Source organism: Strongylocentrotus purpuratus, unplaced genomic scaffold (genome assembly GCF_000002235.5).
Source record: "Strongylocentrotus purpuratus isolate Spur 01 unplaced genomic scaffold, Spur_5.0 spur5_scaffold_10, whole genome shotgun sequence".
NCBI lineage: Eukaryota > Metazoa > Echinodermata > Echinoidea > Camarodonta > Strongylocentrotidae > Strongylocentrotus > Strongylocentrotus purpuratus.
This window is the reverse complement of record NW_022145595.1, coordinates 3,919,100-3,935,119: the sequence shown is the minus strand read 5'-3', so window position 1 is coordinate 3,935,119 and position 16,020 is coordinate 3,919,100. Positions and strand designations below refer to the sequence as shown.

At 36.4% G+C, this 16,020-nt stretch overlaps 1 protein-coding gene across 4 annotated transcripts in view; it reads left to right on the top strand.

Moving 5' to 3' along the window:
- The window catches only part of LOC582167 (tyrosine-protein phosphatase non-receptor type 13), a 66,261-nt gene that overhangs the window by 3,064 nt on the left and 47,177 nt on the right, over positions 1–16,020 (top strand). For all 4 annotated transcript variants that reach the window (XM_030979245.1, XM_030979246.1, XM_030979247.1 and 1 more), the window contains exons 2-15: positions 1,223–1,370; positions 2,314–2,495; positions 4,045–4,203; positions 4,737–4,832; positions 5,560–5,671; positions 6,090–6,839; positions 7,816–8,057; positions 8,551–8,625; positions 9,355–9,529; positions 10,159–10,321; positions 11,854–12,142; positions 13,193–13,378; positions 13,871–13,944; positions 15,693–15,784. In XM_030979245.1, the coding sequence (XP_030835105.1) occupies positions 1,238–1,370; positions 2,314–2,495; positions 4,045–4,203; positions 4,737–4,832; positions 5,560–5,671; positions 6,090–6,839; positions 7,816–8,057; positions 8,551–8,625; positions 9,355–9,529; positions 10,159–10,321; positions 11,854–12,142; positions 13,193–13,378; positions 13,871–13,944; positions 15,693–15,784 (2,728 nt within the window). In that variant the 5' untranslated portion in view covers positions 1,223–1,237. The remainder of the gene's footprint in view (positions 1–1,222; positions 1,371–2,313; positions 2,496–4,044; positions 4,204–4,736; positions 4,833–5,559; positions 5,672–6,089; positions 6,840–7,815; positions 8,058–8,550; positions 8,626–9,354; positions 9,530–10,158; positions 10,322–11,853; positions 12,143–13,192; positions 13,379–13,870; positions 13,945–15,692; positions 15,785–16,020) is intronic.

Below are 16,020 nucleotides of genomic sequence, written 5' to 3'. Positions count from 1 at the left end.
TGCATGAAATACAAATCAGTGTAAACAGAGTAAATTAATCATCAAAAGCAATTTTGAATAAATGTGTCTTAAGACAAGTTTTGAATTGGTTAAAGGGATCGTTTAACAATGTTAAATCTGAGATACACGGCCCTACATGTTATCAGTGTCTATGATATGGTGTAATATTGAAGCCCTACAAAAATTGCGCTTCAAAATGATCAAGAAGTGCCTCAAAAAAGTAAAAATCTTTGTGTGACCTGTTTTACCATACTCGTTTTCCCCAATAGACTGTAGTGTTATGAAAACCGTCAGGCGAACGTTTTTCAAAATTTGTAATTCCAATCATAAATATCTGGATAAGCAGACAGGCGATCGGCTTGTAAAAGTCATGGGGTTCCTGACTGACCTACAGGTTTATCATTGCATCATGAGCTAAATCCAAAATTTTGTTTCAGAATCTGAGACAAAGTTACCGGATCCCTTAACAGTGTGACAGGTTTTGACATTTAAAGGTATACAGTACAATACATCATTACAGTAACATACAAAACTCAATTTGGTTTGTGTCTCCTCATTTCCTGTCATTCTTAATATGCAGTGATCCAGCATCATGCCTGTTGGTAGCAGTATCCAAGTCCTAAGTAAATAATGTACATGTAGGTCTCTTTGGACAAATTGACAAATTGTAATCTGCTTAATTGGTGAAGAGTAATGGTTAATGGCATTTGGAACTCTGTGTATACAGTTCATCATTACAATATAACATACAAAACTTATTTTGGTTTGTGTATCCTGTCATTTTTTAAAGATTATTTACTTGTCTAGCTTTCTCCCTTGTATATACAGGTATCGTAATTATTTGTCTCCTTTTTCTGGTTTTACTCCAATTTGCTCTCATCATTATTGTACGTTCTTATTTTGCTGTAAGTTTTCCTTACTTCTGTACTATCTATTTGCATGTTTTCTATGTCTATAGGGGCCCCTCTGTGCAACAGCATTGTTATGCTAACAACACTGAATAGGGCCATCCCTCCGTCTTACTTTTTGATAAATTTGCGTGGACTGATACGTGTGACGTCCATTCAAGGCAGTGCATTAAAAGGACATTGATCGTAGCAATCCATGTTGTCGTTGTGCAAATGTAAAAGTCCCTAGTGTCTTTATGATTGTAAATGTATATTTGTTGATGTTTTTTAAATGACGGAAAATAAATACAATACAATACATTCTTGATATCCAGTGATCCAGCACCATCATGCCTGTTGGTAGCAGTATCCAGGTCTCCCTGAGTGAGGTGCTCCAGGTTAGAGGAGGCCCTCTGGAGGAGGAGGAGCTATGGAGCATTCTCTGTCAGAGCTGTAAGGCCATACAAGACACATTCATTCAAGGTGAGTTGAGTTACTTGAGGCCTGATAAAAACCTGATTTAAATTGGTTTCCTGTTTTTTAAAATATTTTCCTGATTTTTTTTCCTCCAGATTTTTCCCTGATTTTTCCCTTATTTTCTCTATTCTTCCCTATGTTCCCCTCTTATTTCCCAATTTTTTTACTAAAAATTGGGGAATGTTGTTAAATGCCACCCCCCCCCCCGAATCCTTTTTTTTTTTTTTTTTTACTCAAGGGAGGCTTGTTTGATGGGGGGGGGGGGGGGAAAGCCTTTTTTTTTTTAGTGCTCACTATCACCCCTGGTTACTTCTATCAGTAGGTGTACATGTAGCTACATTTTTAAAATGTGAATTCTTGACATTAATTCAAGGTGAGTTGAGTTTCTTAAACTTAAAGTTCATGTACATGTACATGAAGCTAAAACAAAATTGATGTGAAGTCTTGACATGCAGCTTTAGTTTTAGGAAAGGCTAGTTATAAGTTTGTGCATTCTCTTTTTATTTTCACTCTTGTACTAGTTATCTGTTTCCATCTCAGTCATGCTCTCTGTTTAGTGGTTTTGTTACCCTCTTTCCTCCATCTGCATTTCCCTTTCTATCTCTCTTTCTTTCTTGCTCTCCATTATTGTACACTGACTATCCATCTTGATCTTCTTCTTTCTCTCTCTCTCTCTCTCTCTCTCTCTCTCTCCTTTTTGCTCTTAATAGTGTTCGTCTACCAATTTCACTCACATGCTTATATTTTATATAATATATGTTATCTTGTTGAATAGCTCTACATCTTGTATCTCTTGAAGCCTATTGCTACCCATGCATCTGACAATAACAAATTTCTAACTTGATTTCTTTTATGCAATGTATATTTCCTTCCAATGGCATTAACAAGTAAAGATTACCTGTGACTGCATGAATGTATTATCATTTTTCAAAACCAATTCCACCTACAGGTCGTGCCATAGAAGCAGATGGTCCTAGCTTTGTGGTCAGTCCCTACACGGTGCTCTTCAGTCCTAGCGGCTCAGTCCAGTTTGCTGAGAGCATTGATGTGACCCTACCAAACATTGCCAACTACCTGCCTCCCGAGGGCATCGGAGGTCAGGGGTCATTCTCAAATGCTGCGGTTGAGAAGGTAAATAATTAGATAATTAAATAATTAGGTAAACATTAGAAATAAAACAATAGATATAATAAGAAATAAAAAACAATAAAATACATAAGAAAATAAATAGTTGAAAATCGCATCAAATTTGTATAAATTATCATTATTAATTACATCAAATAACTATTTTGTGTTAGAAAAGAAGTTTCATATGAATAATTAGTTTCAACATTCAAAAAGTGGAGTCGGACAATTTTTGTAATGATCTAGTTCCCTATATATATTTCCAGATTTGATATTCATGAATGGGTACCGTAAATCTCCGTGTATAAGGCGCACCTGTGTATAAGGCGCACCCCTATTTTTTGGGGGGGGGGGGGGAGGAAAAAAAAAAAAAAAAAAAAAAAAAATAGTTTTTTTGTTTTGTTGTTGTTGTTGTTTTGTTGCCGAAAACCCACGCGGGGAAGGACCTTCATTTTACATCGAGGTGCAGTTGAAGTTGTGAACTTGTCACAAATAATAAATAACAACAGTCTAAGGCTTCATGATACCAAGTGTCCCACACCAGCCTCATCACATCACCTAGCAGAAGCACTGTGTTCTATGCCAAACATCAATAGTCATGCATGATATGAATAGCATCCTCTATCTTTCTAATAATGGAGTACCTAGGATAGAACCTTGTGGTACACCATTTGTTATAGAAAAAAAATGAGGAATTATTATTATAAACTACATATTGAGATCTATTAGAAAGATTACTTTCAAACCAAGATGACAGACAAATTTGAGTGTTGTTGTAGTTTCCGAGTGGTGAGTCAACACACTGATTACTGAGCTAGGGGACATTGCCAGGCATAGCGCCATAAATCGAAACTTTAAAAAAAAAAAAACTTTTTTTTTTCTGTACCTGTGTATAAGACGCACCCCCGACTTTCAATTTTTTTCGGCGGCAAAAAAGTGCGCCTTATACACGGAGATTTACGGTATTCATTATTTACGCAAATTAACATTCATTTAATACATTTTCAAGCTTCTATACAAGTCTACGGACAAATATGTAGAGTTTTCTGTAAAATGCATAAAATTAGCATATGAGGAAAAAACTAGTTATACCATCTTGTTCCTTACGTAAATATCTATGTACAAACATGCAAATTTTCGCGTTCATCGGACATTAGACGGCCAAGATCATAGGGGGGGGAGGGCCTCCCAGGCCCCCCCCCCCAGTCAGAGAGTGCTCGAAATAGCCCAGTACAGTAAGGGCTAACTTTCTTTAAATCTCAACTGAAAACCTACATGTACTTGTTAAAAAACGCTTTCTAATGTCATTTAAACTGTTTCTAATGATTGATTATTATTAATCTTGTCCTTATTTTGATATATCTTTAGTTCATGAATTAGTAGTTATGTGTAATTTGTTGTATTAATATTGTAAAGTGCATTGTTATTTTCTCCGAAGATGAAATGTGCTATAGAAGCCTAGGTTATTATTATTATTATTATACATGTAATGTTCAAGTAGCATTCAATGTAATTAACATTTTGATATGTTGCCTCTCCCCCCTTGTCGATGTAGATGTACATCTATGCACTTGGCAAGTCTCTCCTGTGGGCCTCAGACTACATGCGTATCCCATACAGCAGTGCAGTCATCAGTGCAACCCTACAGTCATTACTGATGGGTATGTCAGACAACAATCCAATGACTCGTCTCGGACTAGTCCAGATATTAGAGGTAGGTTGATTTAAGGTATTTTTTCTTTTCATTGTTTTTTGTGTGATCAAAGAATTGCTTGTTAGAAGTACTGCATCATATCCAGCAGATGATGCATGCACAGTTTAAGATTTTTTGGGGGTTTTATTATAAATTGTTTATTTATTACTATTATTATTATTATAATCAAGAATGGGGAGGAGGGGGTTGCTTGAGCCCCCTCCTCCACCCCCTCTATAACTTCTTCTGGGTTGAATTTTTGTTAAATAGGGGAGAACTGCAGAGAAGAACAGCTCAATTCATACTGTAGTGCAAACAAAAAAAGACAAACAAAATCTAAAAGTTGTTTACCTTCAAAACAATTATAAATGTTGTGTAGCCAATCTGTGAATTATAGATTCATCATAAACTTCATCTTTTGAATACTGAACCTTACAACAAAAATTAAGAAGTATTTATAAAATGTATAGAAGACAAAAATCAAGTGAAAAGAAGAATTATTCAATAATTTATGTAGATATGAAATATTTCTTTATTATTTGCTTTCAATTCAGGCTTGCACTATCCATGCCCAGAGTCTTGGATACGGGATGCCCTACGCTCGTCACATCATCCAATTGAGTAAAATCGTACTTGGGAGCATATTTGCTGTAAGTTCTGAAGAAAAACACTTTATTGTATGACATTGAAGGGTATCTTAACCTTTTGGCGATGAAAATCATCTCAAATTGCCAAGAAAAGTCTTTGAGCATTAACCTTTCACAAAATGATATAACAGTGAAACTCTAAAAGTGCATGCAGAAATGCATGTATATCCATGTTTCGCATCTGGCTAGATTTTAAGTATTTTAACCCTTTAAGAGCCAGGAAGGGGGTGATTCCACCCCCTGTAGTTTTTGTGTGATAACTTTGCAGGATTTTGTATTTATAAATCTGTGGTATCATGACTTTTAAGCCCTGAATCTAGCACATCTTTTGACATTGAAATATACAGTGTGTTTGTATAAAAATAAAAAACAAAGTTGCAATCTCCCTATACTAATACCCATGTAGTCTGGTCACATATACGAACAATTAATTTGGGTGATAATTCAAATACACCTTGAAAACGACATTACTTATTTATATGCTCATTGATTTACTCTATTTACGTGCCAAATTCTAGATATTTCATTGCTCCACAAAATAGATCAGAGGGGAATGGAATAACGGTGATATTTCAAAAAATCCCCTTCTCAATACAGTATATCCACCATTTACGTTGCCTTATGCAGTGGATTATTGGTAAGATCCAGTAGCCTCATTAGATATCTTGTTTACTTTTTGTCATCTGTTTCATATTGATGTATGGATGTTGTGTACTTTTCTGTGTAACAGCTGGATCAAATGGGACTGGGAGACAGCTTCAATAGCAATACAAACAACAGTGTCTCCACGGTAACAGGGTCACCCTTGTCTGCCATGGGGTCACCAGAACACAGGCGATCAGGTATTAATTTCATTTCTTTCGAATAAACAGTATTTTTTATTAAAAAGCATTGACTTAGAACAATAAAGCTCCACAAAACTCACTCTGTTTTTAAATGTCCCAATATTTTCATGCCTGTCCTTGAGAAACATGCTTTTTTTTCCCCAACATTTTTTTGATACATCAATAGTTTTCAGGAGTTTGAAAAAACACATCATAGAAACACTGTTAATACATCATCTTGTTTTCTTATTTTCTGTCATTGATGACTCCCTTTGGGCTAGAAGTTCGATGTCAATTAAAAAAATGCAGGGGAATATAGTTTTCTTCTTTTAAATGAATAGAAGTCTTATTTACATGTAAACAGTGAAGAAAATATTAATTAAAAAGTTTTCTACCCTACACCAATGTACCAATTTTTTGTTGTTGTTAATAATAGGACGAGTCAGTCCTGGTAAGCGGAATCACCAGCAACTCAACTCCAGTGACTCCACTGACCACAAGAACAAGCGCACCATGCGAGGTAACGACGAACCAGATGCTAGGAAAGGATCTAAATCAAAACACAGACGCGGTGGGTACTCCAACCTCAGCAGCAGTACAATGGACTCCCAGGAGAGTTACGAAGACGTGCGCTCATACAAAGACACAATACCACATAGCCGCTCTGCACGGAGCTCTCGTGAAATGCTGGATGAGCGATCAAGTCGTAGGGATGCTTCACACAAATCTAACGCCACCGAAGAACGTTCGTATCATATGTCTGACATATTCTCACCAGCGAACAGAACAGAGAAATCAAATGGTTATAAAGCTTTGAGTGTAAAGAGTGGTCATTCGCGTCGTGCGGAGTCAAAGCATTCCAAAACGCAGTCCGCGACGTCGCGGGGTTACGAATCCATGCCGGACAGACCGAGCAGCCGATCAAAGCAGCGGTCGCCACCACCACGAGGACAATCAAGCAGAACGAACCTGGTTTACGAACGGTTAATGGAGAGACGGGAAAGGCTAGGTCGTCTTCGAAATCAACTAGGGCTTCGACCACGGCATGGGAACGAACTGACCAGGTCAGTATCGGACTATGATAGCGAGACGGACACAATGACAGAGGATGAAAGCCAGTATGGAGATGGGAGATCAGAGGCAAGGTCCTACAAATCTCTGACCTCTGTCGAGTCTGCCAGACAAGGTAAACAAAAACTTGTGATGTATTTCAGGTCATATTATGTTCATGTGTGGTGGTTGTGTGGTGTTTATTTTACTTGACTGCTAAGAAAGTATAAATGCTTGTTAGTAAGCAACCAGAGAACTGACTGCTTAGTTTAGGTCCTCTCCGAGGGACCTGGTGATGGGGATTAATGCCTTACCAAAGGGCACTAGCGCATTGACTTGGTTTCGAACCTGGGTCGCCGGAGTACAAATCCACTGCTCTACCAACTGAGCTATCGCGCCTCCTTCTTAATTATGACAACAATGCAATGTTTTAGCAAGGCACATGCATCCAAAGAGATTATTGATCAGGACGCATCATCATTTCAAACTTTGTAACATTTGTAAATCATTGTATACCATAGCTTTTGAGAATCCCTCAAAAAGTAAAGGGAGAGGAGGGAGCTCTCTCTGAGCTTTCTTGGAAGATTCTTTGAGTATGGAGGAGCCTGGAGGACACAGAGGAGTGAAACAATGGTCTGATAGAGCTGATGATAGGAACTGGTATTCAATACTCAAGTAAAAAAAATTACTCTGGGTTTTGGACTTTTTTAGCCAAGTAATATACTCCAAGCCCCAAAAAGCAGGCTAGCTAAAAAACTAATCTGGCAAATTAGTTTGTACCGTGATTGGCTGGTAGTGGTACACAAGTCATTATGTTGCTGCACACAAGCAAATTAGGTCATATATTTGAAGCACTGCATTTAACTTACATAAGTTCAGATTGTTATTTTAAATGAAGTCACAACAGCTCTAAGTACTTGTATTTTTGCTAGGACTAGATTGCCTTGTTAAAATGTGATTCAAATAAGATGTAAACTTGTTTATGCAAGCTAGTTATAAATGTTAAGTAAGATATTAATCATATCCAAGTATTGAATCAAATATCGCCAGGATCAATGGGCCCGTATTTGTATGGACCACTATTAAAAATGAAAATTGTTTTGATTTACCAGGGAGCTATCACCCAGACCAGTATTCTCAGTACTCCTCGGTAGGGTCATTCCCCTTCGGTCAAGGTCCACAGGCCTCCTCTTCTCAGCGCCAGAGCCGGTGCGTACCCAACGTCCACCAACAGAGGGCCGATCAGTACGATGGGGTTTCCAATAGGGATCCTTCGTTAGAGCGCAGGCTGCAGGCAGCGCCCTCTAGCAACGAACACAAGAGGAACACCTTGCCTTCCAGAAAGAAATTAAAAGTAAGAGGTGTTTCATAGAAAGTTTCATTAAACATGGGGAATAGTCTTCATGCAGTTAGTCTAGAAAGATAATAACCCTTGTTCAATTATTGTAAAATCAGCTTCTGACTACACTGTATTGCAAATTGTATTGCTGTTTGCTATAAGGAAACATTTGTGGAAATTTTACGTACTTCATTTTCAACTGTCAACCATTAAACTCACCATAAACCTAAAGGCTTGTTAAGATATGAATTGGTAAACCACAGCGTTTCTTTATGCAATGTGCTATTGAATTCCAACTGCGTTCAACGAAGGGTCTAGGCGCACAATATATCTGTGTTAAAAGAAGATACAAATATATGAAGCGTATTTCACTTACGTCACCACATACAAATGGCGCATCGGTTTACTGCGCCATATTGGAATGAGGCTTAATTATAAATATGTTATCGATATGATTATCCAAATAATCATATATTAATCCTATGTTTGCTTCACGCTTATCTTTCAGAAATTTTTTGGGCCAGAGTTTGTGGTGATGAGCGGCGAACCAAACGAATCCATCACCATGCCCATCTCGTTCTTGGTAAGCATTAAAGCCCCACTGTACTACTTGTAGCTACTTGCTCCCTCTATATAGTAAATCAATGCCTAATTGGTGACCATTTGGTCCCCCATGATCCTCTTTTTCTTCTGGTAATTGAGAGCTGAGTTGATGAGATAACCACCTGTCAGTGAGCACCCTGGGTGGTCTAATCCCTCCTAGCTAAACTAGACAGACGGCCTTTAAATACAATTTTGAAGATACTTTGATAGATCTAGGCCAAGACCAGTTACGATATAGCCACATGTGGGAAGAATTTATGTTGAACGTGTTAGATTATGATGTAGTGCTATGATGTGCCCCGTTTTTGTATGTACACCTGTATCCCCTTTAATTTCTGTTAGTCTAAAAATAACAAAACAATATTTTAAGATGAGGGAAACTGAGTGGAGGGAAAGCTTCAAGTTTTTGACAAAATATGTTTTGCTTTTTAGTTTTACCTTGTATGTGTAAAAGGGGAGCGGTGTACCAGAAGACTTTGTGTGATTTTCTGCAAATTTCACTTCAAAATATTGCTCTCTCTGATAGATTTTCCTTCTTTGCCATCCATTACACTAATGGTTGATTTGCATGATGATGATGAAGATGTTATCTTATATTATCTTTTAGATAAAATGTGTGAAATTATATGTCTCCATTGTGTGTAACAGATGCACTACCTGATCAATAATTTACAAATTTTGCCCTTTTTCTATTTTTCTTCCTAAAAAGAGCAAAGCTGGTAAGATTCCACCGGAGAAGAAAAGGGTTACAGCGGTCATGCTAAACGGCCGCAGACTTGACCTTTTGTGTGACCTTGGGACCTCTGGTCAAGAGCTGTTTGACCTGATTGCATCTCACCTGGGTCTCAATGAAAGGTCCTACTTTGGGATTGCCTATATCAAAGGTAGGTTGTTCTCTGATAATCCACATATGCATGTAGTATAGACTAAATTTGGACACCTTTTTATGATCAACTTATTGATTAGTTCAAGGTTTGAATGTGAAGATTAATGGAAAGCTTACTCAAGAGCAATCATGTATACTCTAGGAATGGATATAGTAAGTGTTCATCAGGAATTATGTCTAAACATATTAAATCTCATAGAAATCACTTCCAGTATAACTTTGCATTTTAGAAGATTATACTAAACTATTTTTTTTTTAATGCAGGAGAAAAGCTTAATTCTGCATTAAGACTGTTGTGCTGAAAAATAGACAAATAACAAAATGTTTTTCCTCCTAGAAATGTTATCATATAGGTGATTCCTTGTACAAGTGTATTTTCTTGTTTTCTTTACAATAGTTTGTTGCCAGTTTGGCTGCCAGAAATGAAATTGCTCAGATAATTCCATGTAATTTCCTTTAAAACAAATTTTAAGCAATTTTGGTTACCAAAATTTGTCATACCACAGTTCATTTGTGGGTAATAAAAACAGGTTTCAAGTATCTTTCTGTTTGTAGTGCTCAAATAATTGGGTCTGAAATGCTAAATGTACTCTTCAATTTTACAATGTTTTTCTTCCTTGACATCAGAGGGTGAATATCTCTTCATAGACCCCGACACCAAACTCTATAAGGTGGGACCAGAGACGTGGCGTGAAGAGGCCAAGAAGAGGTCAAAGAAGGTTGGGTCAAAGGAGAAGTTCACAGTGTTCTTCCGGGTCAAGTACTATGTGGAGAATGTGAGCTTGCTGAGGTAAGAATGCTAAGTCTAAGAAATTAGAGTTAATTGAATTACAATTTTAGATTTGTTTCTAAAAAGAAATAGAATTCAAGGAAAAATTGAAGAAACTATTTTTAATAATTTTTTATTGTGGTGTCGTTTTTGTGGTGGTAACTTGAACTATTTCTCTGTAAGAGGTACTGTAACCTTTTAGTTACCTCACTTTAGAAATCCAGCCATCTGATTGGTCGAAATTGGAGTCGTGATTTTAGCCATTCCCGTAAAATGCCAAAACCGGTCAATAGTCTTTTGAAAAAAGCCCTAGGTCACTTTTCAAAACACTATTGACTGGTTTTGGCATTTTACGTATAGGCCTATGCGTGCAATCTCAATGGGAAAGATTTTAGCACACAAACTCGAGTGGTGCGCGATCAGACACCCTATTAAGACTAGGTATAGGCATAGTATAGAGATATCGACTGCTTTGAGAGGCCTGGCTGGTTTTATATGGTCAAGGGAACTCGCTCAGATCCTGCCATGGCCCCTCGGCGCACCACCCACCCAGGCGTGCCTCGTGGGGATAGCACGATCATGTAACCTCCCCTTGAGCGTATAAAAACATCTACAGGTATGTATCTCATAGCAGTCATTATTACTATAATATGACTCAGAAAGGCATTATCTTATACCATTCAACTCAAGGCTTTCACTCTAAGTAAATTTTATGTCATGAAAGAGCCAAGTAGCAGCATTTGATTTTTGCCATGAGTGGTGTTTGTAGATTATAGGAATGATTGTTGAATGCCCCATGTACACTCTATGGTGCCAATTAATTTCACTTATGATCGCAGTTTAAATACAGCTGTATTTTGACATGTGATGTACATGTACATGACTTTCGTATGTTATATATTTTTCAGGTAACAAGTATGATGTTTATGAGTTATACCAAATTATGAATTACATTACAGCCATAAGTCCCCTGGCTTTTCATCACAAAACTCATAAGGATGCTCTCTTTCATGATTCCAAAATAAACACTCACAGTTGACAATAAAAGTCTAACCAGTTCTCTAATCCTTCTGTGGGGCTATTGTTTAGTGATGGAATGAGGAAGTAAATATATTTTCTTGAAGTTGGGCACAGGCTTGCTGAAATGTCCATGTAGTTTTCCTTACTTCTAATAAACACAACACTTCTGGATTTTTTCGTCTTTAGAGAAGACATGTGCATTATTGATCAACATTGTAAGTAGAATTAGCTTGTGTCTATATGGATGAGAAGGGGTGTACACTGCTGTTTAAGCCTTATTTTAGACAGCCAACAAAAGTTAGTACATTATAATTTTGTGCCATACATGTATGCATGTTATGTACCTGTACTAGATTTGTTTGCATGCATCTATTGAAGCTGGAATGAACAGAGAGCACTGTTTTCATACCTAAAACAACAAAACAAAAGTAAGATGTCAACAGGATTTCAGTTCCTTTTCTTATTTTGCATGAGAGTACACCGTAAATCTGTAAGTGTATCATGAAATTCTTGTTCTGTTATTGACTTTGCAGGGATCAACTCACAAGGCATCAGTACTACTTGCAGTTGCGTAGAGATATCCTAGAGGAGAGAACCAAATGTGATGATAGAGCCGCTTTACAGCTCGCTGCCCTAGCGCTTCAAGCAGAAATGGGAGATCACGACGACAGCACCTCCCGGAACTACTTTTTACCTGAGCACTACGTCGCAGCTGGCATGATAGAGTCGATTGGTGTGGCGAATATAAGAGCTCGATTGCCCCCTATGCATGAAGCTCAGAAAGGGATGTCAGATGTGGAAGCTGAATTCGACTTTTTGATGGTATGTACACGTACTGACAAATGATAGTCATCTGTTAGGCCTAAAATAAAAACTTGTTGTATTGTCCTTTGCGACCGACCCATAAATCTGAAAATCTGCGGTCGGCATTTAAAAAAAAAAAATGTTTTTTAGATTTTTTTAAAATACAAAAATATGTATTTTGTTTGTTTAAATGGGATATAAATGCATAAAATCAAATTATTCCAAAATTCTCACTCGTGCAAACCATAGATAATTATGAGGTGAAAAAGATATCATTGGAATGATGACGCTGAAACACGTGTATTAAAGCATTAAAAACTGAGAAATATCAGCCAAAAGAGGTTGGGAAAAAGGGAAACAAAATCAAATCTGAAAAAATGTCAGCCCAAAGAGGTCGACAAAAAAAAAGTTGAAAAAAAAAAAACTTTTCTGACCGACCGACCCATGTTTTGGTACCCAAAGGGCTATACAACAAGTTTTTATTTTAGGCCTTATAGAAGCATTCAGTTATTATGTGTATTATACGATGTATTTGTGTCCACACACCATTTCTGCACTTCATGGCACTCCTTGCAGTTACATGCCTGACCTACCATCCCAGTGCAGCTTCCAGAGTGAGCTGCCAAAGGGATTACTCACCCAAGTACCAAGTCATCTTTTGCCCTTTGAGTATTTTCATCATAAACTAGAATGACTTCTTTCAAATTTAGACATTAAAGATTTTGCATACCTGTGCACCATCACTGAAGTTCAGATGATAAATTTGAAAATAATACGTTCATACTTCCATAGAATATAATTTTCTATGTTGGAAGGAAAGGAATAGGAACAAGTTGCAAATTTAAACCTCCATTAATATTATGCCATTCCTTCTCTCTTTACATTTTGAAATTCACAAAAAGTATTAATTCTTGGAAGCAAAGAAATTTCTGGATCGTGTTCCTGTCACATCTTGGTCTGTTGTATGAGAATGGTGTAGAATGAATTTAAAAATTGAAATGCAGTTGAAGTTTAAATCGGTCAAACTAATGCTAAAAAATCAACTTCTTTGTTTTATCTTTGATATAGGAAGCAAGAAAATTACCGGAGTATGGAATCCACTTCCATCGAGTGACCCACAACAAGAAGGAGAGCACACGAGGGGTGTGGCTTGGGGTGTGTACCCGTGGTATCATTGTCTATGAGAAGGGGGGCAAAGCTCGCAAACAAGTCCACGCTCATCCTTGGAACAAGACTAAGAAGATTGCTTTTGATGTAAGTATGGATTGATTATTGGAACACATTTAGAACTCAAAGTAATTTTCCAGTATTATCTCCTCGCGTACTTTCACTATGATGCTAACATAAAATGGATAAAAATCACGTATAAGGAGTTATTTTCTATTTTCTCTTAAATAATTTGAAATGAAGGTAGCGATGTAATGAAAGTAAAAAATAAACAATAGGAGGAATTTGTTAATAATGGAAAAGTACTGTATTATGTCATCATCAATGATTGGTTTGTGCACCACTCGTCACAAATACTTTGTGCATCTTCATTAAAGTGTTCATATTTATTTGTTACAAAGAAAATGGCAAATTAAAGCTATATTGTGAATTGTCAAATAATGTTAACCTAGAAAAATTAAATTAAACACAATAATTTATTTTCATTGCAAAGAAAAAAAAAGAAAACAGTTTGTATAACATCTATGGAAATGTACTTCAATGCTCACATCGTAATTGATTTTTCTTTTTGTTTCACAGCGGAGAAAGTTTATAGTAGAACCTTTCGATGCCACTGGGATGAAGTTTGTTCACTTCACAGAAAGCTACAAGAAGTAAGTACAGTTACGATTTATGTAAACAGTTTTGGAATTTCTACATCACATGCTATCATTGTTCCAAAATGTCTCCCCGGAATGAAAAGGGGTACCCTTCTTTTGAATAAGAATGATATCCTTAAAGCCAGAAATAACTAGGCTTTTGATTTGATTGATTTGAGTTTATTCGTCCACAATGTGGAAATATGCTTTCCACCAGCATTACAATGATACGAGAAACAGAGTACAATAATATGAACATATTAACAATTAAGCAAGCAATTTCAGAACAGAAAAGATCTCGTCATTTCACATAAATAATACAAAATTGTTTAAGCCATCCAAAATTGTTAAACTTGATTAGATGATTAGAAATATCTTTGAAATAGCTTTATGATAACAGTTTATAAATTCAAATAATTATAATCATTATTGCTATTGTTATTATTATTAATATTATTATTATTATTATTATTATTATTATTAATATTATAATTATTATTATTATTATCTCTTAACGAATTGGTTGAACATGTGGATAGAGTTTGGTACGAAGGATTGGCGGAAGCGTGCTCGGTTTGTGCGTGGGACGTTTAATCGAATTCCAGAACGGTTGAAAGAATACTGGGTGTTGAGAGGGTGACTTTGATCTTTCATGATTTTGTTTGTTTTGGACATGAGTCTCTGTTCGAACAAACAGTTTATATCAGCCAAATCATGCCCTATCACTCTCTGTGCCGCTCGCCGCACCCGGTCTAAGCGAGTCCGGTTTTTCTGGGTCCCATTTCCGTAAAAGCAAATCACGTTGTATGTTAAAATGCTTTGTATTAGTGACTGATAGAACAAAACCAGAATTGTTCTGTCAACGTGAATATTTTTCATCATTCTCAGAAAGTAGAGTCTTTGGTTTCCCTTCTTACACAATGTTTGTGTGTTTTTAGTCCAGTCTAAAGTGTTGGTAACTATGCTTCCCAGGTACTTGTACTCCTTCACCTGTTCAACCTCCTTATTATGAAGAAATAACGGATCGTGTTTATTTGATTTTTTCCGAAAGTCAAACACCATTTCCTTTGTTTTAGATACGTTTAAGTGGAGGTAGTGCGCATCACACCACTCAATGAAAGCATTCACCGTTGTGACATAGTCATTTACATTCTCATCAGTAAGATGTCCAGTGATTACCATATCATCAGCATATTTTATGATATTACAATTTTCATTGTCACTGATAATTTTACTAGTATACAGGGAGAAAAGGGCGGGAGATAAAACACATCCCTGCTGGGCACCTGTACTAATTACCTTGGTACAAGATTTAATCATTCCCAATCTTACTGCCTGAGGTCTGTCAGGCTGACAAGAATTCTTGAAATTCAGAAACAATGATACAATATTAAACACTTAATAAAGAAAGTATTGTCTGATGAGAGCCAGAAACATTTAAAGTATGATACATGGATCTAGTCCAAAGACTATTAATATCATGTTTACAATAATGGGCAACATAAACAAAAATAAACGTGAACATAAAATCTAGTTATGAATGAGAAGTAGATAAACTTATGAAGCAGATTGTTGAATATATGCATCAGACTTAATGCCTTTCTTGCTCTCTCAATAGAGGAAATGTATCATTCATTTTTGTACTAAAAAGAACATTTATTACATAACATTAACTTCCTGCTCAATAACTAAACCAAATATTTAAAACAATGACCAGTACATTTTCTATGTATTGGTAACTATTTTCATGTTATTTTTCACAGGGGTCGCTATTTGGTACAGCTCTGCAAATCACAGCATAGATTCCACATGGCTGTGAGAACTAAAACTAATATTGCTCATCAATTTCAGAACGGTGAGTGGTTTATAGCATCATGAAATATGTTCGCAAACCCGTAGCGCGATCGTGTTTTTCATTTATTCTTTTGATAACTTTTTTTTCTGAAAGGAAGAAAGGTTTATTTTAAAGTTTGAGTACATAGAAGGAGATCAGTATTCATTCATGGTCATGAAAAGAAATTTAATTCAAGTTTTCTTTTTCTGCAAGTCAAAACTATTTGAAGATGTGTTTGTCTGTACTTTTTGTACCAA